The 25,547-nt window shown below is 49.3% G+C and overlaps 1 protein-coding gene across 2 annotated transcripts in view; it reads left to right on the top strand.

The window, feature by feature from the left end:
• LOC138567644 (zinc finger protein 431-like) overlaps positions 1-25,547 on the top strand; it is a 608,674-nt gene that overhangs the window by 483,692 nt on the left and 99,435 nt on the right. The window contains exons 5-6 of one of the 2 annotated variants that reach the window (XM_069646110.1): positions 2,230-2,331; positions 6,655-7,117. In XM_069646110.1, the coding sequence (XP_069502211.1) occupies positions 2,230-2,331; positions 6,655-7,043 (491 nt within the window). In that variant the 3' untranslated portion in view covers positions 7,044-7,117. Of the gene's footprint in view, positions 1-2,229; positions 2,332-6,654; positions 7,118-25,547 lie in introns of those variants that run through there. The other variant, XM_069646109.1, reaches the window with a different exon arrangement.

Raw genomic sequence — 25,547 nt, forward strand, 5'->3', positions numbered from 1 at the left:
AATATATCTACGGAGGCACGGGAATGTTTCCTGGGTCTTTGGAAAAAAGATGCAGCTCCACGAGATCGGGCAATAAAAAGACATTTATGGTTTTACCTTGACGGCCCTTTTGGTGATTGCATGGAACTGGAAAAAAGAAATGGCCCCATCCTATCACTAATGGTTTATAGACTCTGGCATGTTCTGACGATGGAATGGGTAACGTATAACATACAGGGGGAAGATAGAAAATACAGGCAGTACTGGGGTATGCTACTCGACTACTTGAAGGATGATTATCGTATTCAACTGTGCCCACAAAATATTCGGATTTTGGACGTTGCCTAATGCCTCTTTACTATACTGCTGATGGGGGGTAGAGGAAGGACGGGGAATGTGGGGGAGAGGCGACGGGGGAATGTTATGAAAAAATGTGAAATGCCAATAAATATATTTTACAAATATTATGTGCATTTCTATATGTGTTTTCTGTTTTCCTATGCAAAGCTGTTTAATGAGAAATATGCTGGCACAAGGGTTTAACAAGTGTGAAGATAGTAGCTAAGGACTGGTGAGGATCACGGCTGACAGTGTACCAAATTAGTGCTCAGATTCCGATTAAATAAAGAAACAGATATTACTGCCCAAGGATTAGGAGTAGCTTGTTCCAAAACCATGCACCCACTGTTGGCAGAGCATAAAACTGAGTTCTAACAATAGCTTCAACCGTTCCTTTTGTAACACACTGTCATTTCCACTTGAAAAATCATTTGAAAACCCTGCTACCAGCTACGCATGGGGCTCATTCCGAGTTTGCCAGTAATGTGGTGGTAATTCTGCTGAATTACCACCAAAATCAGATACCGTTACCGCCACTTGGCCCCATGGGATTACCACAGGATTACAAGTAGCGGTAGGTCCTTAGGACTCCACTGAGGATTTTTGGTGGAATTACCACTGGCAGAATTACTGACTACTGATCCTGAAGATTTTTAGAGGAAAAGTGGGGTATTTACCAGCAGTATGCTAGAGGTAAATACTCCACTTTTCCTCCAAAAACCGTTGGAATTACCACTCGGTAATTCCACCAGTGGTAATTCCGCCAAAACCTGTGATTTGACAGTGTCAGGGATAATGGAGGTAGAGGTAAAAACATGGAGGTTACCGCCCAAAAAAGTGTTGGTAACAGAATTACCTCCACTTTTTTATTGCACCACCATGGGAGCGACTGCCAATGACAATTGTCTGTCACTGAGGTGTAGTATTCAGGTGGGTCATTCTGCAGATCAGATCACAACAGCTGAAACGGTGCACTGCCAAGTCATCTAATTTCTTTTGCCTTGCTATATTTCAGTGTAAGTGTTTAATTTAAAAAACTTCTCATTGCAAAAGTATTTTGGACACATTAAGGCCACAGCAAAAACAACTCATATAAATTATGCTAATAAGGTATAGAGCATGGTTAGAGTTTGGCTTAGGGTCTGTATGAGGCTTACTGAGTCAGACTATGAGTCCAGGTCAAAGATGGTGTTGGGCAAGGCGAGTGTCAGGGTTAGGAATAACTTTATTTTATGTTAAAGTGCAAAACAAGGTTTAGGGGCAAAGTAACGCCTAATCACTGATTACAGTCAAGGATAGGGAAGGATCAATGTTAATCTTATAATGTTATATTAGTACTTAGACTTGGGTGGATGTTAGGGTCAAGGAAAGGGACAAGGCCAGCTTTTAGGTCCTTCACAGGGAATTCTTTTTTAGACATATTTAAAAACACATTGGTGCAAAAGAACAGTTGGTTCATCAACATCTCAATGCAAAATATAGCAAACCTTTTCAAAGACACAGTGGGGTTGAAAACACTTACTGAAATGGAGCTTATATGGAATGTACTGAGACTAAATGAAATGGAATCATAAGAAACGTGTTTGCCACATACAGATGTCCCAAGAAAAAAGCTTTGGCCATCTTGTGATCCAAAAATGACAGACACAGTCCTACCTCTCCAGTGGCGAGTAATACACTTTATGTCTAATAGGTAAGGTGGCACAGCTTTTGGTATGCTTGTATGTGGCAGATTTCCCAATATTTGGTAAGGAAGGAGGCTATCTAGACTTAAGAGTCCAGAAATACAACAGGCATAAACAACATTCCGATTGATAGTTCTGCCAAACAGCAAGACAGTTTAATATTATATATTTGCAAAACCATTGTCATCTCTTAATAATCTATTTATTTGAATGTTTCTTCCAACAGAAAAAGCAGATACCTCGTCTGTTGTTTCTTTTAAAATAAAGGAAGAAAATGAGCCCTATTTTGTTGACTTTCAAGACTCTGGCCAACGAGAAAGCTTCACAGGTGAGACTATTGTCCAGTGGTGAAAATCACATTTCTGAGCAGGCCCTCCTTTCGTATACGAAAATATATGTCAAATTCTGAACAACCTACAGTGGTATTTTCATTGCTGGCTTCATTATCGGTCACACAATGTTGAAACAAAACCAGCCTCTGACTGGTTCTCAGTTGCACTTAACCTATTTGGGTGTAGATCCCACTACTATAGCCCTGGCCTCTGATATGAGAGTAGCCTAAACTTAGTGAGTTGGAATCGCGCGAAAGGGTGGACTTCGTTTTTCATTTGACTAAGCTCAATAAATTGAGTGCCATTAAAATCGGGTAAGAATAACGTGTGTTATTTCAGAGCTTAGAAGCTGGGGGATTGCTGCATGAATCAGTACATAGGAACAAAAACGATTACTTTAAACTCCCAAAATATGATCATGAATGGCCCCATTTAATCGATACTGTGTAATTGCAATTCTGTTTACAAGGGTTTACCAGCAGTGTTGGGGGTTTGTCCTTGGCCCCATGCGTGCCCGCAAGCCCCCACCCTGAAAGGACCACACAGCTCACACGTCCTTCCAGTTCGGGCTTCCCAGTCGCTCTGCTGCGGCCGGGAACGCCCCGTTTATTTATGTAGTACGCGGCAGCGTGCAACGTCACGCCGCCGCGTGCGCGTCCCCCACGGGGCAGCGCCACACTCCTCCTTTTTCGGGAGGACACACAACTGCTTTTATTACTAAACACTACAAACCACACAACACAATAACAGCAACATTTTACGCCCATACCCCTTTAATGTCAGCCGCCCGGGTCCCCCTTATTCGGGCATACTGTCCACATGTCCCAGCACGTATTCGCTGAGGTAAGCGGGTTTCCCTCGCCCAGCCCTCTGGGGGTACCTCCCGCTTACCTCCGGCACGGGAAGTCCTTTCGCAGCAGTTCCCCGGACAGGGGAATGCGGTGTGCCCAAGGGACCTCCGACGTCCTCCGGCATCTCCGCCACATCCGGGTCCAGTGGTGGTTCAGTTCGTGGATCACCCAGCTTCTTAAAGAAACTGACGTTTCGGGTGACGGCAGATTTTCCACCTGAGGCCGTCACCATGGACCCCTTTACGTCTACCACGTCCAATGGCTCCGGCTCATAGGGGAGCGAGAGCTTCCCATGGGGTTGTCGGTTTCGAATGAGCACCTCGTCTCCCGGTTCCAGCCGCTGGGGGCGAAGTCCCCTTCGCAAGTTCTCCTGGTCAATCCTGACCCGCCTGTCGGCCTCAACCTGCTGGTTGTCAATTACTCCCAGCTCCTTCTCCCGGACCTCGGGCAGTAGGCCCCGGGGACATCGCCTGAACAGAGCCTCGCCGGGGCTACCCCCGTGGAGGCATGTGGGGTGGTGCGGTACACTCACATGAATTGGTAGAGGGCTCTTTGGAGTGGCTGCCCTTGTCCCTGGGCAATCCTGAAGGTCTTATTGAGTGTCCGCATCAGTCTTTCAGCGTCACCATTAGCTCGGGGCCACAGCGGGGATATCTTCGTGTGCTGAATCCCGCAGCTCTCCAGGAACTCCGAGAACCGCTCACTTTGGAATGGCAACCCATTGTCCGAGCACAGAGTGATGGGGAAGCCATGGGCCGCAAACACCTTCTCCGCGGCCACGACCACGTGCTCGAAGGCCACCGACTCCACAAACTCCACCTCCGGGTATCGTGAGTACTCATCAACGATTACGAGAAAATGGGTGCCTACGGACGTCGACCCAAAGTCCGCATGGATGACCTCCCAGGGCCGGGTCCCCCGGGGCATCACCTCAATGGCCGGCTCTCATTGCACGGGAGAAGCCTCCTGGCACCACACACAGGCCGCCACAAAGTCATCCACCCTTCTCTCCAGTTCCGGGAACCAGGCCTTCAGCCGCAGTCTCGCCTTGGTCTTGGCGGTGCCCTGATGTCCATGGTGGGCCAAGGTGATTACCTCCGTTATCTTGGATTGGGGGACCACTATGCGATCACCTCGGAGTAGGAGACCTGATTCCGAGAAGGACAGCTCGTCCTTGACCTTCCACAATTGCTCGAGCCCTGTCCTCGCCTCCTGGGTCCGCCCCGCCAGAGCCTCCAAGATGGATTTCCAGGAGCCGTGCTGCATTGAGTGCTTTAGGACCTGGAAGCACTCATCCTCGGCCACGGCCGCCTCCAGGTCCGACAGGGGCATTGCATTCGGCATGGCTCCCTCCACCACCATTCGAACATGGTCGTCGGCCTCCTCCGCACAGGTGTCGTTCTCCTCTCCCCTGCGGACTCCAGGATGCCGGGAGAGGTAGTCTGCTGCGTTATTGGCCCCGGGCCGATACACCAGGGTAACTCCATACTCAAGCAAGGCAAGCATCCACCTCTCAATCCTACCCGGGGGCTTCGAGGATGACCCAGCCAGAATGGGAAGCAATGGCTTGTGGTCTGTTACCACGGTCACTGGACGCCCCAAGACATAGAGTCGAAAATGTCCTCCACCCCGAGTCCCGGTACATAACAACGTTTACCACCCACCGTGGGCTATACAGGTACAAGAGGTTGGTTTTGGGGTGTCATCGGCTGCAGAAGTATTTCAGAACATTATACGGGGCGCCCTAGCAGATCTGGAGGGTGTCCTTAATATCAGCGATGATATTTTGGTGTTCGCTAGGACAGAGGTGGACCATCTGAGGAGGCTTGGAAAGACTTTTGAGAGGCTGCAGTCACTGGGCCTCACCCTTCATAGGGATAAATGTGAGTTATCCTGCACTGGCATAATTGGTGCCCTCGACTGTACCCTTGTAGAATTGGTAGTCCCACATGCCGTGGAGGCGGTGTACCGCAATCGGAAGGTATACCATTCCATCAATGTACAGATGGTGTGTGATGCCAGCCAGATAATAACACATTGCTGTGCCAGATACCCAGGATCCACGCATGATGCCATGGTGCTGCGGAACTCCTCACTACCCCGCTACATGGAAGGAGACGTTGTACGAAGCGGCTGGCTGTTGGGTGAGTCTGCCCTCTGGGCCGTGGGGGCAGATGGATTGGGGGGGTTACATGCATATGCAAGGGGAATGCCCTCTGGGCCATGGGGGCAGATGGATTGGGGGGGTACATGCATATGCAAGGGGAATGCCCTCTGGGCCATGGGGGCAGATGGATTGGGGGGATACATGCAAATCCAAGGGGAATGCCCTGGGATACATGCAAATCCAAGGGGAATGCCCTCTGGGCCATGGGGGCAGATGGATTGGGGGGTACATGCATATGCAAGGGGAATGCCCTCTGGGCCATGGGGGCAGATGGATGGGGGGGTACATGCATATTGATTGATTGATTGATTGATTGATTTATTTATATAGCGCTTTATACCAAGGCGCTGTACAGTGGAACAACAAAATACAAAATAACAACAACATTTAACAATGAGAGCAAAATTTACATCATGAATCATTCAACAAAACAGTGCAAAGGGCAATTAACTTAGGTGGGGGGTGAAAAGGGGAGAGGGAAGAGGTGGGGGGGAGTAGGAGATGGACAGGGCGAGGGATAATGGAAGGGGAAAAGAGAGGAGTAGGAGAGGGGAGAGAGGAATCAGATGAGGGTAAAACGAGGGGAGGTGGGGGGAAGTGAAGAGGGCAGAGGCGAAGTTTTCAAGGAGGAGAATGGAGGAGGAGGGATTTAAGGGAAGTGCGAAATGAGGTGAAGGTTGTGGTAGAGCGGATTGTAAGAGGGAGCGAGTTCCAATGCAGGGGTGCAAGGAGTTGGAATGAGCGGAAATGGGAGGAAGCGCAAGGGGAAGGAGGAACAGTGAGAAGGAAATGGTCAGCGGAGCGAAGGGAGCGGGAGGGGGAGTAGAAGGAGAGGAGGGAGGAGAGATAAGGAGGAGCAAGACCATGGAGGGATTTGAAGACAAGGCAGAGAAAGTAGAACTTTAGTTGTGAGTGGAAAGGTAGCCAGCCATGGTGAGAGAGCGAGGAAGAGATGGGTGTATGCAAGGGGAATGCCCTCTGGGCCATGGGGGCAGATGGATTGGGGGGAGTGGAAGTTTCTTAAGTCATCCGCCGACACACAGCCCTTACATTTGCATGCATAATGCCCTTAGCCAAGACATACATTGGGTGGCCTGGTGGTTTAAAATCCTAGGACCCTAGGTTGTGTATGTCACACAAGGCTCCCTCTATGAATTGGCATGCACTGTACAGGGCTGACAGTCATGTGGATGTGGCTGCCAATGACGAGATTGTGCATATGAACTTGAATGATGTACAGGCTGAGCACACCTGTCATCTGAGCCTCATCCTCACACATACCTCCTTCTGCTCCTATGTAGGTGATGCTGGATATCCTCTGAAGCCGTGGCTACTCACCCCTGTCAGGAACCCGCAGAACAGGCACGAGGAGGACTTCAATCGTGCACATACACGTACACGTGTGGTCATTGAGCAGACGTTTGGCCTTTTGAAGGCACGGTTTTGCTGCATCAGCAGGTCGGGAGGGGCACTCATATACGGGCCTGAGAAGGTGGGCAAGATCATCACGGCATGTGCAATGCTGCATAACATGTGCATCCGGCGGAACATACCCCTGCCACCTGACGTGGAGCTGCCACCACCTGGTGAAGTAGAAGGAGAGGAAGGAGTAGAAGTAGGACATAGGCCAGGACGCGAAACACGTGAGGGTCGCGCAGTGCGCAAAATGGTCATAGAACAATCATTCTGATGTACTTTGATGCAGAGGGCGAAATGTGTTGTGAACTGTGGGCACTGGTTGTGTGGGCACATGTGCACGAATCACCATGAAGCAATAAATTGACATACAAAATATCAGCAATGTCCACTCATGTGATGTTTGTTACACAACTGGTGTATTCGTGAGAAATTAAGTACAACATGATTCAACAATCCACGCCCCCACTACCCCTCCACCTCCCCACCCTACTCCCATGCCCCCAAACACCGCAGTACTACACACTACACCCACCACCCCTCCACCTCCCCCACCCTACTCCCATGCCCCCAAACACCCCAGTACTACACACTACACCCACCACCACCCTCCACCCATCCCCTAAGACCCAAAGTCAACTATGGCATGACATGTGTCTGGATGTATACTCAAAGAGATTATGCAGGGTGGCCCTGCTACTGTTGAGCCTTCTTCGGAGGTGGGGGTTGGATCTCTGAGCAGCGGGAACTCCGCAGGGACATGCGCACGGGGCTCATCTGCCTCGAGCTCGCTGACGTGGATGATGCAGATGACCCAGATGGTTGTGATCCCAGGGGCAGGGTTTGCCGTTGGTCCATGCGTTCAGCAATCCTGGTGAGGTTCTGACCCAAGGCATTGAAGCCATCACGCACTTGCTGTGCACTTGAGTTGATGGCCTGGATAATACAGCGTGTTGTCTCCCCTTCAGCAAGGTACTGCTGCACATAGCCTTGCATCGCCTCCTGCCGGGCCTCCATCCTGGAGAGACGTCCCTCAAGGTCCCGTATGGCAGTGTGGGTTGTGGTCGGTGGGTGATGTGGTGGCACAGCATGAATCATGGGGCTGTGCATGGCCGGAGACCACTCTCCATGGCTGCCCTGGTCGGATGAGTCCCGCTGAGGTGTTTCCTGTGGGGTGGCCTGCGGGCTTGGTGTGTGCACTAAAGGCTCTGAGTGGACAAGTCCTGCATCGCCCTCATTGTCCGGCTCAGCTACCTCATCAACACTATGATCTGCCGATGCAGCCATCCCCAATTGTCGTGGCAGCAGCAGAATGTGTGCCTTCCTCCATGCCTGCTGTGTCCTCAGCCAGTGTGGATGGTGTGACCATGGATACAGGTGCAGGTGTCAGCTCGTCCTGTGTGCTTGTCTGTGGTGCTGTTTTTGCACTGGTTCTTGACCCGCTTCCTGCTTGGCCCATCCTTGGTCCACTTGAGGTTGATGGACCTGTGCCATCAGATTGCCTCCTAGGCCTTTTGGCTGGTGTTGTGCATTGTGCACTCCCTTGCGCTTCGTCACTGTCAGCATCCGTACCTGTGGGGGACAGAGAGTGGCAGGACATCAGTGATTGTTCCGCTTGCATTGTGCATGCATTAGTCATTGGACATGTGGCCCCATCTGATCAGTTGCATTTGTGGCTTTGTAGGGGACTGTGTACATGCAATGTTGAAGAGTGGATTTTGATAGCGTAGTCGTGTCCACATGTACGCATTGTTGGGTGCAGTTGGACATTGATGTGTTTTGGGAGGGTCGTCCTGGGTGGCACATGCCCATAAAATGTGTCTTGTGTGTGTATTCGTGTATGACCGCAACATGCATTGGGATGGGATGGTGGTAGACCCAGAATGTGTACATGGATATGTGTAGGTGTGCATGATGGTCCATTTGTTGGCTGGTGTAGCAGCCACATTTGGGGGAGGATGATTTTGATTATTTTTACTGTTTCAGTAGGGACACTCACCTTCATCTGCCGATGTTGGCACGCCAAACTCTGCTTCACCAACTCCTTCGATGGACTCCACATCTATAATGGAGCTGCAGGTCTCCTCCCATCTGGCCAATTTCAGTGGGGAGTGTGGTCCTCCTCCTGTTGCCAGCCCCTGGCTCCGATTAGCCGACAATATGTGTCAGACTCTCAGCCTGATGTCGTCCCAACGTTTTTTTGCAATCACGCACTGTGCGTGCGGTGGTGCTGACTGCACTTACTTTCTGGGCAACTTCTTCCCAGATGGCCTTTTTCTTGAGCTGGGCTGGAAGCCTGAGGTCGTTGCAGAATACCACTTCAGCATTTGCCACCAGGGAGTCGGCCAAAATGTTCAGCTCATCGTCCGTAAAACGTGGTTTGCGCAGGTGGCCCGTGCCTCTCCGGGTGGTCTTCGACATGTTGTCCGTGGTGGCCTGGGAGTTGGGGTGTAGAGGGTCCTGTAGGTGGAGGATGGCAATGTATTGTGTTTTTAAAGATGACCGCCATGGCATTTCCCGTTCCGGCGCAATGACGTTACTTCCGGGTCCGGTATTAACGCACCCGTTATTTGCACTATGTTAATAACGGTAACGGTATTTAGGGGTTGCCGAGGGCGGAGACGTTCTGTGCGTATTGGTCGATGCCGCTGTCTGGAGGTTTGGGGGTTGTTACCGGCATTGTTGGGTGCAGTTGGACATTGAGGTGTTTTGGGAGGGTCGTCCTGGGTGGCACATGCCCATAAAATGTGTCTTGTGTGTGTATTCGTGTATGACCGCAACATGCATTGGGATGGGATGGTGGTAGACCCAGAATGTGTACATGGATATGTGTAGGTGTGCATGATGGCCCATTTGTTGGCTGGTGTAGCAGCCACATTTGGGGGAGGATGATTTTGATTATTTTTACTGTTTCAGTAGGGACACTCACCTTCATCTGCCGATGTTGGCACGCCAAACTCTGCTTCACCAACTCCTTCGATGGACTCCACATCTATGATGGAGCTGCAGGTCTCCTCCCATCTGGCCAATTTCAGTGGGGAGTGTGGTCCTCCTCCTGTTGCCAGCCCCTGGCTCCGATTAGCCGACAATATGTGTCAGACTCTCAGCCTGATGTCGTCCCAACGTTTTTTTGCAATCACGCACTGTGCGTGCGGTGGTGCTGACTGCAATTACTTTCTGGGCAACTTCTTCCCAGATGGCCTTTTTCTTGAGCTGGGCTGGACGCCTGAGGTCGTTGCAGAATACCACTTCAGCATTTGCCACCAGGGAGTCGGCCAACATGTTCAGCTCATCGTCCGTAAAACGTGGTTTGCGCAGGCGGCCCGTGCCTCTCCGGGTGGTCTTCGACATGTTGTCCGTGGTGGCCTGGGAGTTGGGGTGTAGAGGGTCCTGTAGGTGGAGGATGGCAATGGATTGTGTTTTTAAAAATGGCCGCCATGGCATTTCCCGTTCCGGCGCAATGACGTTACTTCCGGGTCCGGTAATAACGCACCCGTTATTTGCAGTATGTTAATAACGGTAACGGTATTTAGGGGTTGCCGAGGGCGGAGACGTTCTGTGCGTATTGGTCGATGCCGCTGTCTGGAGGTTTGGGGGTCGTTACCGGCATGCCGGTATGGCCGTTACTGGCATGCAGAGATGTCCGCTATTTGCGGGTTGGTGCCAAGCCGGACATGTTATTACCGCCATGCCGGTACGGCCAGATTTTTAGCGCCAACCTTGTGATGAGGCCCAGTTACTTTAAATTGAAACTCTTTTACTTTCCCATATACAATTACCACTCACCTGTAAAAGAAAAAGATGGCGTGTCTTCTAATACTGTAAGCTCTATGTAGTTGAAGCGATGCTGTAACCGAAGCATTGCTAAACCTGCAAAAAATACATAAGCAAACCAAATCATCTAGCGCTCTTCTTGATTGTCGAATTCCCAAACCGATCGAAGACCAAGCAAGGAAAGGTTGCATGAATCATTGCAATATCTTTGTCAATGGTGTCGGTCGCAAGTTCATTCTGAAGAGCTGTGATTTGGACAACCAAGTACTGAAGAGATAGTGTCCCATTTTCCCCTCTGGCTTCCAAAAGTAGTTGACTCCACAGTCAACAGGCGGCATGTTGACACACGAGTTGGCATCAGATGTGCGTTGTGTAGCACCAGAGTCGGTGGGTCGAACAGCAGTTGAACTGGACACTGCTCCCGAGATGAGTACTCCATTGGCATGTTTCCATTGCCTCCAAAGAAAGTAGATTCAAAAGCCTGTGGCAGTTGCAATCCTTGATTGCATTGGACCATACTTTTTGCGCTCCATGCAACTGTGGCTCCATGACTAGGAGAAGTGTTTGTCATCGCTGGTTTGCTGACAGTTGTATTTGCCATGAACGAAAGCTCTGAATCCACAAAAGTTCAGCTGTGTACTAGCACCTTGAGTGTGTCTATTGGTGTCATTAACTGCTTAATGCTCCCATGAAAATTCAAATGATATATCCATTTAAAGAGATAAACCGTTCTTCAAAATAATCACTCCAGAAAATTGGAGAACTTGTGCTTACAGGTAACACAAACCAAGATGATTATATAATGCCCAAAATAAGCTATATCTCTTGATACTCTTATGTCCCGTCCCCTTTCTTCCATACTGTATGGGCGCCCCTTGCTAGGGACGGGAGACAGAACCTTTTTCACCAGAAAAAACCTTCTTCCCCTTTAAATTTAGAGGCGCGCGGCCCTGGGAGCATGGGCTCCCCTGACTCCGCCCAACAGCGCCACTCCTCAGTCCTCTTTTCTGCGTCGACGGGAGCGGACCGCTTTCAACAGTGCTCCTGGGATAGGCCTCTGGCCTTGTAATTCCATGCTCTCTTTCCCGGAAAAGTGTTTTCTTTTTGTCTTCTTCTTGTCTTTATTCAGATACCTCTATCCTATGGCGACCACGCTCCTCCCCGGCACAAGTCGACATCAACGGGCACCAGAAGGTGTTCGGCCTGCGAGGGGCTCTTCCATACGTCTGACCCCTACACTCTCTGCATTCGCTGCCTTGGCCCCGACCACGGCTGGGAGTCCTGTACCGCGTGCGACTCGATTACACCATGTGCTCTGAAGATAGCCCGGTGGAAGGAGCTCTTCGGAAGTTTGACTCCAGAGAACTCAAAGGAATTCGTAATCCAGGCCCAAGGTAGGGGCACTGTTTTCATCCGTACCTAGAGTGCGAAGGTCTTTTCAGGTTCTTTTACCAGTGCAGGTACCGAGGCTACTACGGCAACCGGCCGCCAGGCCGAGGGGTCCCTAGATCCTACCGGTGACTGCGCTGAAGGGCCACAAGGCTCTATTACCGGGTCTACACCTGAGGGGCTACGCCCTACTACTGGACATAGGTCTGAGGGGGAACCTGTATGCACCACGTACCCCGCAAGGGCGGCTCCTTCCCCAGGAGGCACAAGAGCAAGAGGGACAGTGCAGATCCTAATACCAGTGCAGGTACCGAGGCTGTTACACCTAACGGCTGTCAGGCCGAGGGGTCACCAGATCCTACCGGACACTGTGCTGAGGAGCCGCAAAGTTATATTACCGGGCCTTCGCCCGAGGGACTACGCCCTAGTACCGGACAGATGTCCGAGGGGGCACCTGTACGCACCACGGACCCCACAAAAGCGACTCCTTCCCCAGGAAACCTAGGAGCGGGAGTCATATGATATGTTTTGTTTGTTTACGTTTCTATACAAAACTGAATTTAAATTAGTTTTTTTTTTTTTAAAGTTGGTGGATGCTCTCACACCGTTTTGCTTTTGGCTGGAGTACTCCTTAGATTCTTTAATGTTGGGAGTTGAAAGAGTGTACTCTATTTGTTTCCTTTTTGGCACACTCAACAGCTTACATCCCCAGGGTTCTTAATAGGGTTCTTAATAGCCTGGCGGATTGTGGTGGGGAATTCGGTAGCAATTTTTGTTTCATGGCAAAGGAAACAATTCCTTCCTTGGCATGAATATATAATTGTGGTTTTATGATATGATATGATATGATATGGCATTTATAACACGCCTATACACAAGTGTTTCGAGGCGTGTTTTTTTGTACGACTAGCATCACCTGTTCATTAAAAAAATAAACAAACCCTATTTGGTTGTTTAAACATTTTTATTTTACAAAGAGGCTAGGAGTGCACTTTGTCTGATGTATACCCATTTTAATTGATTGTATTTACTAAAGTTATTTTAAATTATTTTATTATTATTACTATTAAGGAATTTATTGAGCGTAGACCTAGCTTTGCGAAAGCAACGGAATGCTTTATATTCATTTGGGGAAGAACACAATGAGGGAAGCAGATAAACAAGGAAGCAGGAATCCAACAAGGAAGAGGGCAAGCAATTTACAGCAAAGGCCACGCAACTAGGGGACCGAACAGTGGGGAGCAGGTCATCCAGTCTTGGGTAGGGGAATGGGGAGGCTGCATGGGCCTAGGTGTTAGGGTGGATCCATTCCTTGAAGGGGAGGGTCTTGACCTCCTTCCTGAACTGTTGAAGTCAGGGGGCGAGTCTGATGTTGACGAGGAGGAGGTTCCAGAATCTTGGGGCATAGACAGAGAAGACCTGTCTTCTGTTTTTTTCCTTCCTGCATGGGTGGAGTTTAAGTCTGCACATACACTTACTTCCAGTGGATCATTGGCCTCTGGATATGCTGAGTTTCTCTGCGAGGTAGCTGCAGTACTTCAGGGGGACAACCTTGAAGCTGTAGCAGGATTTAAAGATGATACAGGCTTGCAGTGTTAGCCAGTGCAGTTCCATGAGGATGGAGGTGATGTGGTCGAATTTGCAGAGTCATTTGAGTCCTACTGCAGATTGTAGAACACATCCCAGAGATGCTAGGGCAGTCGCCGAAAGGCCTTCCAAAAGGACATTGCCACCGTCGAAGACCAGATCTGAAGTTGTTTTTTGGGATGACAAGCATGCTTTTCCACAGGAGAGAAAGTCGGCACCAAGCTGTTTGTGTCATCCTTGCTATGTGCTGTTTAAAGAAGAGGTGTCTGCCGACTTCAAACCCAAGGGACTTGGCGTAGGTGGCCAGTTGGTTTATGAAACCCTTGAGGTTCACAACAGAGTGCCAGGTCTGGATATCAGGGTGTTGGGTATTGTTGGTCATTAGTATGAAATTAGTCTTGATGGGGTTGAGCTTCAAGTAAGCACTGGACAGCCATAACTGAATCAATGCGAGGCAGGCCTTGAGCCTGTGAATATCTTTGTTGGAGGATATCTTGAGGTAGAGCTGCATATCATCTGCATATTGGGGGATGCGGACGTTGTGTTACTCAATCCCCCAACACATGCTATAGTAATTACCAGAATAAACATTGCTATATAAGGTAGTCTTTTCTTACAATCTCAATTCTATCTTAAATACACCCATGGGATTTAACTCCATGAGGATTGTGCTAGAAATGTCTTGCAAAGTAACTTGTCTAGCCGCATTTGCATTGAAACCGTGCTACTTACAGACATATTGAGCTGAGATAACAAAGACTTTAGGCCCATAATCTAATCAAGACAGGCTAATCATGTGTTAGTGCATGTTCAATTGAGATTCAATGTGCAATCTTTCATTGGGAAATGCAATTAAAGTTTGATACAATGGTCATATCATTAAAATATAACTTTATTATCTCAGAATCTGCATGGCCTTTAGCTGCCAGATTCTTATTGAGCAGCCTTTCCACATTTAAAATAAATTGAGCATTTCAACGATCCTGCATGACCTTTGGTCGTACAAATACACAGTTATATATTCTGTGTGCATAATTGTCTCAGTGAAACTTCTCATTGCTATCTTTCTGTTTTGGTAAATACACAGGTGCAAGGTCACCTTTTCCCTGCGTTCGTTGAACACATCCCACTTTATGGACACACCATAGTTACTTATGTCTCAGTAAGCTAAAATGTAAATAATTCTACAATATTTTGACTTGACTCAGCTAATGTCTTGTTTTTCGGTTTTCTGTAGCCGTCATCGTTATGAAGGCCCACAAAACTACATAATGTAAATTTAAATTACAATTGTCGGCAACAGACCTCACTGACACTTTGGATGTGTGTATTGCAATGTATTGCCTTATTATAAATGGGCTGACTTATTTTTACACTTGCTTACCAAATGGTGTGTTTATTGATTAATTAATGACCAATTGTCACTTAATATAAGTTTTTACTGTTGCGTTGCTATATTTTATGGAGCCAACTTAATATTTGAGGCTTAATTACACCGACATTATTTACATTTGTTTTATTTAATAGTGTTGCTGAAGTCCTAATTGCCAATGTATGGTGTATGAACGCCCAGTAACAAAACATTTCTGTATTTATGAATCATTGTGTGTTATTAAGAACCAACATTTATTATAATTTTCAAGTTGTTATGGGGCAAGATTTGTTAATTAATTTGTAGCTCACGTTTACTTATCAACGTGCTGAATAACAATCTCTTATAACTAACCATCTGATTGAATAGTGAGCTCTTATTGAATCTTTTACATGTTGTACATAATCATTTTGTAGACCTATCATCCAGTTGTATGTCTAAATAATATGGCCTTGTATAATTACTTACTTTGGTGCTGTATATTCTTCCACTCACAGATCAAAGTACTTTTTTTTTTGTTCAATATTTTTATTAACTTTCAAACTGGTACAGCCCGTTACCGAAAGTTAGCACGTGACACGGCAGGAAGTCGATGTACAGTGCAGTTATAGCCACACAGAAAGCCAAACAGAAAAAAACGAACATAACCAGTACTATGGCCGTAATACCTAACCCCCCATCAACTCCACCTTCCCACCCAATCCTCCCCAAATTTCCCTTATGTATCACGCTGGTCGTGGGGCAAATTGTATTGATAACTCACAACCATATAACATTTGCTGTAAGAGTCTCAGACCTTTCCCCAGTACTAAGTAGTTTCCATACGGCCCGACTATAGCCACCCGCCCTAAGGGGACCTCCCCAGTATATTTGTATCTATCTCGCCTCGAATCCTTGTCAGTTGACAGACGTTCCCGTTTGGGAGGGCTCGGGCCATCCAGTCATGGCCCATACTGCGTTATCGATGTAAGTTTAAGTGTGAGTGGGGGAACCTGTGGTCTGGGGGAGAGGTATCCTTGTCCAGAGTGGACACCCTGATTCAGCATTCCTACGCCCACACTTGCTCAAGTATCCCTAGGAAAATAAGTATCCTCTTCTGGTTCATAGCCACATTAGGTATAGAAAGTTTAAATATATGGTTCAGCTAGCTCCCAGAAGCATGCCGCTCGCTTGGGTCTTTTGAGGCACTTGAAGGTACTGTGTTCTAAGGAACATAATTTGGTAAATAATGTCTGCCACATCTGTTTGGTGCGCAGGCTGGCGGTTTTCCAGTTAAGAATCAGGGTTTTACAGGCAGCGAATAGCATTATATGTATTAATTTGCCCTCCAGAGAGTTGCAGTGCCAATCCTCCCTGTGCCCTCCCAAATAACATTGAGCATGGTGCCAATTCAATCTCCACCCCGTCGATACATGTGATCTGTTTATGTATTACTCCCCAGTATGCCACGATCCGTGGGCAGGACCAGAGAATGTGCCTCGTCGTGCCCACCCCGCCACACAGTCGCCAGCAGGCTGGAGAGTGCGTTAGACCCATCCACAATAGCTTGCTTGGCGTGTAATACATCCATTGGAGCAGTTTGTACTGGATATTTCGGTTGCGGATACTGGATGAAACCGGTCATATAGATCGGCTGGGTCAAACACAGTTCCCATATCATCGGATCACTGGGTCGCTAGGATATGATTGCGCTCCACATTGTTGGGGGCGTATAGTGTGTAACGCTGTTGCCTTCCATTCCATTTTGAGTTCACCCGGCATCGGTGTATCCGTACGAGACTGTTGCGTGGTGTGTTTGCGAATCACCAACAATAAGAGTCATATATTAGAACCAATCTGACTCCCCCAGTCCGAGCAGTCATCTAGCCTCAGGGAAGCTAAACGGGGAGTGTTCCTCATACAGGTCCATCACCTTGATGTTTTGTCATGCTGCATTTTGATTGGGATGCAGCTTATGGTCCAGCCCATATGACAGCAGCGCCCTAACGATGATCCCGGCTGGAGTTACCCAAATCGACGAGCCCTGCACCGCCCACAGCCTGTGCCATTTTGAAAGTGTAGGCCCTATTAGCGGATGTTTTCTAATCTCACCGGGTAGTTTGTTTAGGGTGATAGCCAGAATCTCAGATGCTGAGAACGGCGCCAGCAGGGATAGTTACATTGTTTTCTAGCTTGTTAGGTCTGCAGTATTAAGCCAACGTTTGGCCCAGCACACTTGTGCGGCCAGTTAATATGTTCTCCACGCCGGTAATGCAAGTTCACCATCCGTTTTAGAAGCCTGGAGGACTTCAAGCCTGAGCTGCGCTTTCTTTCCATTCCAGACAAACTTAGACATATATGCGTCCAATTCCTTAAATATCTGACCCGACGGGGCAAAGGGGAGCATCATGGCCAGATTTCGGAAGGGAATTCATTTTGACGGTGTTTATTCTTTCCGGAGAGGGACAGCAGGAGTGAGCACCGCAAGAGAAGGTCCTGTTTGATTTTCAGCATTACTGGCGGATAAAGGGCAAATTTTCACATGTAGGTATGTAATAATAAGAAGTTGGAGCTTGAAGGGGCCACTCCACCGGGGTCCAAAGAGATGTCCGGTCTTAGTGGGAGGATCTCTGATGTTGTCCAATTTATGACTTAAGCGGCCATGGGACCAAAATATTTTAACAGCTGATGCAGTCTCAGGAGGGAGGTTTTGTAATTGCTTATGTACACCAACAGGTCATCTGCGTGTAGGTAAACCCGGTGCTCCTCTGGACTCTGCTGAATTCCCGACCAGCCGGATCCACCCGCAACTTTGCCGCTAGGGGCTCAATGGTGAGAGTGTATAAGAGGGGGGATAACAGGCACCCTTGCCGTGTACATGAATATAGGGAGAAGGGGGCAGACGTGATACCATTCGTAACCACTGAAGCTGTCAGGTCAGTGTAGAGAAGCCTTACTAGTTTAATATATTCAGCTGGGAAACCATACTTGTCTAGTACATGAAACATAAAGTCCCATTGGACCTTAATGAATGCCTTCTCAGCGTCTAGTGTTAGGTCTGTCGCCACTGTAATGAAATGTAGCAGCCAGCATACGTTATCGACCGAGTGCCTGCCATTGATGAAGCCCGTTTGGTCCCTATGAATGAGAAGCAGGATTAGTCCTTCGATGCATTGGGCCAAGCTCTTTGCTAGCATTTTCACATCAGCGTTGATCAGAGAGATGGGTCGGTAGGACCCACAGTCCCCCGGGTCACGCCCTTTCTTATGGCATACCACAATTTTGGCCACCAGCATGGAGCCTGGTAGGTGGCCGTCGAACCCAGCTCCTGCATACACCGACTCCAGAGTAGGCGCTAGGCGGTCAGCCAATGCTTTATAAAAATCGATGGGAAGTCCGTTGGGGCCAGCCGTCTTCCCTGTTGATAAAGACTTAATTGCTTGGTGTACCTCTGAGGCGGTGATCGGAGCAGCAAGCCCCTCTACTTGGGATATTGCCAGCTTAGGGAGCTTGACAGTCGCTAAGAATTCCCAAATGCATTGTGAGTCCGGTTTTGCGGATAGCGTGCCATAGAATTGTGCAACCCATTCATTGATATGTTCATCTCCCTCGAGCAGGTTCCCATCCCAGTCCCTAACGGAGTCGATAATCTGTGCTGCCTGTCTGCTGCGCAGTGGCAGCTCCCTGAGGTGTAAGGGTCTATCTCCCTCGCAGCTAGTGAACGATTTCTGGGCATGGGAGGAGGACACCTGCTTCAAGGCCGCTCAGACTCTAACAAGCTTTGTGTGTGTTTGTGGGTCACGTATGCATTTATGTTGCCTTTCCATAGTCAATATGTCAGCCTTCAGTTGTGTTTCCCGCTCCCTCCATACTTTTAGCTTGTGGGCCCATCATGAAATACACCCCTCTTATGAATGCCTTATATGCTTCCCAACATTTCAGTGCTGGGTATTCAGAGGACACATTAGTCTGCCAAAACACATCCGTATCGCCCTCTGAATGCTAAAGGAAATCCAGGTATCCCAAGGCTCTCAAGTTAAGATGCCACAGCAGTCTCTTCGAGGTGCCCACAGCAGATCTATATGCAGCAGAATCAGCACGTGGTCCGAGAGGGTGGAAGGAAAGCAGAAAACGGGGAACCCCATGCATTTCTGAAAAGAAGACACCCGTGGGAATCCAAAGTAAGCAGCGCTCAGATACCTGAGGGTTCATAGCGCTATATAAATGGCAAATTATTATTATTAAAGAGGTCTGACTTATTTTTTTATTTTTTCAATTTTATTGGGCATTTTTAAGGCACTTATACAGCTATAAAAGTGTTTCAAAGCGCCACAAGGCAAAGGGGAAGGGAACAAGGGAGTAAAACATGACAATGGAAGAAGAATGGGGGTAAGTGCAGGAGGGGCCCCCCCAGGGTTAAGTGCCACATTGCCCATTGTAGAGGCAAACTGGTAAGTGCGAGGTAGTGACCACCAGGTAAGAGAGAGGTCAGCCGCCAATCCCATAAGTGCAGACCTTAGGGACACCACAGGCCAGAAAGGGCCCAAAGGCAAGTGCAGGGGGGGGGGTGCTGTAGGTGATTGGGCAAGAAGGCCAGGACCCAATTCGACTCTTAAGGGCCCAGGTCGCAATCTCAGTGACTGTAGGGCATTAGCATGGGAGGGAGAGGGGAAAGGAAGAAGAGAAAAGGAAAGTTTTGAGATGTTTGTTGAACTTGAGGAGACCGGCTGAAGACGGAGAGGGAGAGAGGGAGACTGTTCCAAAGGAGGGAGCCAGCCGAGGAAAGGGAATGACCACCAGCTTTCTGCTTAGAGAAGTGTTTCACCAGCAGAGAGTTGGAGCCGGAGGTTTGGAGGGATCTCGAAGTAGAGTATTTAGTATGAGCGAGTTGCAAATAACGTGGTCCCCGGCCCCAGACAGCCTTATGGATGATGCAAAGGGATTTAAATTTGATCCTTGCAGCAACCGGGAGCCAGTGGAGAGATTTTAGGGCTGGAGAGATGCGGTCCCTGGGCCAAGGATAAGTCGCGCAGCCCTATTCCGGATTAGTTGGAGGGGCGGAGAGAGGAGGAAGGTAGACTGGCGCGAAACGCCCTAGAATGTACTACCCACAAGGCCTGGCAAAGTCCAAAATGTAGGGAAAAAAAACACAATTTTCTGACATTTACCACCAGGAAACCACCGGAAACGCAGGTAACAACACATGTCCTACTTTCCCACGTTCCCACAGATGTCCCAACGAAAACGGTACCTCACATGTGTGGGTGCACTTACCTGGGCGCAAAGGGAAAAGACTACACCTCTGGTACACCACAGGGCCTGGGAAGAACACATTTTTACTGTATGTGGTCTTGTGGACAACCCACAGATTTGGGCCTGGGGTGTCGCAGCTATCAAGAAAAACAGGGAACCCCATGCATTTCTGAAAAGAAGACACCCTTGGCAATCCAACGAGGTCTGAGAAGCGTGAATCACCCTAGAATGTATTACACAAGGCCAGGCAAAGTCCAAAATGTAAGGAAAAAACCCATAATTTTCAGACATTTGCCACCAGGAAACCACCGAAACACGCTGGTAACAACACATGTCCTACCTTCTCACGTTCCCACAGGTGTCCCGGCAAAAACTGTACCTCACATGTGTAGGTGCACTTACCTGGGTGCAAAGGGCCTGGGAAGACCAAATTTCTACTGTATTAGGTCTTGTGGACAACCCACAGATTTGGGTCTGGGGTGTCGCAGCCACAAAGGAAAACAGGGAAACTCATGCATTTCTGAAAAGAAGACACCTGTGGGAATCCACTGAGGTCTGACTTTGCGCAAATCGCCCTGGAACTTATTAGAGAAGGCCCGGCAAAGTCCAAAATGTAGGTGGAAAACACAATTTTCAGACATTTGCCACCAGGAAACCATCCAAAGAAGACAGCAACAACACATGTCCTACCTTCCCACGTTCCCACAGGTGTCCCGAGGAAAACGGTACCCGACATGTGTGGGTGCACTGACCTGGGCGGAAAGGGAAAAGGATAAACCAATGGTACACCTAACGTCCTGGGGAGGACTAGATTTGGCCTTGTGGATAACCCATCCATTTGGGTCTGGGGTGTCACAGCCAGCGAGGAAAACAGGGAACCCCAAGCACTTAAGAAAAGAAGGCACCTGTAGAAATTCAATGAACCATTACTTGCAATTTATTAAGCCTTTAACAAACACAGGTGAATAATGATGAACACAGTAATACTACTACTTAACACACCCTATATAAAACATATGTACAATACCTTTTCAGTCAATGCGGTAAAGTGCGGATTCCTGCCAAAACCTGTAAGAACGGAAGGCACACAAACTTTGTCACAATGGCCAACTCCAGAAATCGGTATCCTTAACTTAAGAAGTCCAGCCCTACGAAGACTGGAGCCTTGTGCTCAATGTTATCTTTGTGCGTAAAAGCACTCGTCGATGCATAAAGCTCACAAGGGACACATTTCAATGGGAAGAAGAAGTTAGAAGAGGACACTGGAGTGTGGAAAATTTGATTCCAAGAGTCAGAGGCCGGACTGCTATGGAGAACAAGGCTATCCTCAACCTTTGGACGACTGTAGGGAGCAAGAGCCACACAAGTCAAGACAAGGACCACAAGGGATACTTTGTGCGTAAAAAAGGTATTGGATGAACTAGGGGCCACCAGTAAGTGGAGCCTTCTCAGAAGCTTCACTCACCACCCTCAGCTCACTCCGGGCTCAAACGTGGCAGGGTTGGAGAAGGTCACCTGGACTATGACATCCTCTCCTTGGTTGCCTTCACAGTGCTCAGATGCTGCGGGTGCAGATGCGGGTCTGATTTACATCAGGAGCTGTACCTCTCGTCTTGAATGCAGGACAAGGATAACACTGATGCCGCTGGTCTCAAGACACTGAAAGAAAGGCAGGAAAGTCACCAGCAGCGGCCACCACTGTTACACAGTGACGCAGGAGCACCCAAGTCTTGCAGACTGATGCACCCTTCTCTCTCGTGGCCCAAAGCAGTAGGGACGATGCAATTTGGCAAGAAGGTGCCTTACAGTGTGAACTAGGGTTCTCCCAAAGCTTGACCCGAAACTCGATGTAGCAATGCTCCAGCACGGGTGCCAAGGGGCACTTCTGAGAAGGCTCGTTTGCAGGGCATTAAAGGAGGCATTGAGAGTGACTGGTACCACCACTCAAAATGATTGAAGCACCTTTGCAGGTCTTCGGAGATCAAGCGCAATGCAGTACTCTACACCGGGACAACAGCGGGCTGAGGGTGCCAAACCTTCTCTGCACTGTTCTGGACAGCCCTTGGATCTGCTTCTCTGTATACTTGGCTCTGTCTAGAGGTTGATTCGGACCTCAGGTTGATCTGCGGGTCTGCACTCAGAGCCCCTCCTAATATCCCAAAGTCCAGTGAGTGCTCGCACCCCAGCTGGCCAATGAGGAGACCTGCCCCACTCATACACGCTAGGAGTGGCCCAATCAGGGACCACTGCAGCTCTCATGTTCTCGTGCACACCAGACATCCTGGCACCAGAAGTGTGGATTGGGACTAATCTGTCCCAGCCCACTTCCTGGGTACCTACACATGTGACATGCATTAGCCCTTGAAAAGCGCCGGCTTTCGCAGGTGAATGCATGCCCAAATAAGGACTCCCCGGGTTACAAAGAGCAAGGGGAAGGCCAAAGGACAAAATGGCCCATGGAGAAGACAAAAGACCTTGTGACATGGCCATGACGAAAACTAGCCGCAGGCATGAGCCAAACACAGTAAATGCGGTTTGGCTCAGTAAAAGTTCATAGAAATACACAAAAAGCTTCTGCTGCCACTAGTCTACTCCTAGGCACGTTGTCAAGATACCAAAACATCTGTAAGGGATGGGTAGGGCCCAAAAGTGCAAGGACCCCAGTGCGCGGTACAGTAATGTACTTTGCGCACTGAATTACAGTTGCCAAAAGTGGCAACAAAGTCATAAGATTAAGGGAAACAATGATCTTGATACTGACTGTCCGAAGGTCAAGTCAGTTCCCCCAGAATGATCAGTGAAAGCCCAGTGGAGCGCAGCTGAAGGCTGTGCTTCACTGGCAGAAAGTCAGGTCAGGAGGCTGAAACAAAAGCAAATGGGGGTCCACAAATATAGATGTAAAAGAGCAGTAAGTGAAATATTACCTTGCAGCCGATCTAAACGTTTACTGCCCAAAGAACAGATAAAGACTGAAACACCAAGCAACTTTGCTTTTCAAAGTAAGGAAACTGGCAGGGGCATCGCTAGGGGGGGCTAGAGGGGCTTGTAGCCCCGGATGAAGATCACGGGGCTACAAGCAAGGGCTATCCTCAAACATTATTTGCTGCCTGCAGTGCTGGAAAGGCGGGTGGGTGGCACAGGTAGACAGACGCAGCATGCAGGCCAGGAGGTTGCAGCAACGTTCGCAATTTGAATCAAAAATGGTGAGTGACACGAACATCGCTGCCTCCTGGCCTTCTACTCGAGCTGCTGCTGTGCTGACTCATGGGGATGAAAAGTCTGTGCTTGCGCAGGGAGCCGAGCCACCGCCCAGTCAGGCACAAACACACGTGCCCTTTCCCTGCATGCGCACCTGTGCAGAAGCCAGTAGCAGTTGTGAGAGCCGCCTGGCCCCATGCCTGCAGACACTGACTGATGCTCCCAGTCCCTGCTGCGAGGAACTTGAGCTGCCACAACCCACGACGATGCCACCATCTGCTTCTCCACGCAACCTAAGGTAGGTCAGGTAATAGCCGCGGCCCACGTTTGTAATTGTAATTTGAACCGAACCAGCATTATTACAGTTGAGTGTGAACAATCACACACCCTGTAGCGACCCTTGGCGCGCAGCAGGCCTGCAATGTCGCAGGAATAAAGAGGCAGACACGGAGCTCTGTAATGAACGCCCTCTTTATTTCCCTTCTTCCTCGAACTCCCCGATCCCGCCCCCCTCGGCGTCACTTCCCATCTCTTCCCGCCGCCCGCCCCCAACGTTACGGAGACGTCAATGTGACATCTCCCCCCTTTTTAAACAGTTACCAGGTTCCTCGCAACAGGCGACGGTCTGGTGGGCTTCTAGTCCATTTCCTCTATCCACCTCCTGGGTCTGTTCCGAGCCCTTTGTGGTCATGCTTGCTTTCGCCCTGGTGATGGCCCACTCTCTTCCACTGCATCCTCTCCTTCACGTTCTGACTCACTCGAGTCCCACTGGTCAGCCTGATATGGATCATCCGATTCATAGGTGAGGGGGGCTTGAACTCGACCACTCAGGCGCCGAGCTCCAGTCAGTGGAAGTTCTTTGAAATGTGAGGAGTTCCTTGTGATGGATCCCTCGACCCCTTGAGCCGTCACCATAGAGCCCTTCTTCTGAGTGACTAGTAACGGTTCATCGCGAAATGCCGAGGTGTGCTTGTGTGTTGAAGGTTGACGTACTGCCACAACGTCACCTACCTCAAGGCGTGAAGGCTGCGCCCGCCGACGAGTGTCAGCGTATTCTTTCATGCAAGCTTTCGCAGCTCCATCTTGTTCTCGTACCGCTTGATCCAGCATCGGTGGCGGAGAGATGTCATTGGCCTGGGGGATGCGTGTTTGAGTGTTTTGACCGAACATCAATTCTGCGGGGGTCATCCCCGTGGTACTATGGGGAGTCCCTCTGTAATCTCTCATCAGTTGGTTCAGGACTTGTTCATAAGGTTGGCCGGTCAGCCTCGCTATCTGTAGGGCTCGCTTTAGGTTGGCCATAAATCATTCGATCATTCCATTTGCCTGAGGCCACAAAGGGGTGACCTTCCTGTGATGAAACCTCAGATAGTCAGCAAATTGTGCGAATTGATGTCCGCAGAATGGAGCTCCATTATCCGTCTTCACTACCTTCGGCACTCCATAAGCAGAGAATATTTGATCCAATGCGGGGATGACATGGTGAGCAGCCGTTGACGATACTAGTCTCACATCGGGGCATCGTGAGTATTCGTCCATGACGGCCAAGACATATTTCTCCCCTTCTATGGGCCCAAAGAAGTCGGCCGCCACTGCTTCCCATATCCTCTGTGGGAGTTCCGACATGAGTAGTGGCTCGGGATGGCGGTTTGGTGTGATCACACAGCACGTGGGGCACGCCTTCAGTGCAGCTTCAACCATGCTGTCCATGTGGGGGAACCACACCTTTTGTCGCAGCAGGCGTTTCGTTGATACCATCCCTCGGTGCGTCTCGTGGGCTAGTTCTATGACTTTGGTTCTCATGGATTGGGGAATGACGAGCTTGCAGTCCTTGACGAGCAGGTGCTCATCCGATATTGCGAGTTCCTCCTTTACCTGCAGTAGTCTTTCCACGTCCTCTCGCACCGTGCCACCTGCAGCCCTCCCCCTTTCCTTTGCCCTTCGCCACAGCCCTGACTCCAGACCCTCACGAATGATGCTCCATGCTGCATCTTTCTCTGTTTCTGTGGCGAGCGCCTCCATGTTTATTCCTTCTGGCGCGGACTGATGAATTAAGTACCTTAGGTATCTGTCGGCTACGGACGGTTCCGGAGCGCTCTGCTCTCGAGGCCTCCTGGACAGGAAATCAGCCGGGTTTTTGCCCTTTCCTGGCCTGTGAATGATCTCAAACGCATAGTCTTGCAGTCTCAGACCCCATCTTGCAATGCGTGGGGGCATTTTGGCTTG

The sequence above is a fragment of the Ambystoma mexicanum genome, chromosome 2p (assembly GCF_040938575.1).
Source record: "Ambystoma mexicanum isolate Mex_15411 chromosome 2p, UKY_AmexF1_1, whole genome shotgun sequence".
NCBI lineage: Eukaryota > Metazoa > Chordata > Amphibia > Caudata > Ambystomatidae > Ambystoma > Ambystoma mexicanum.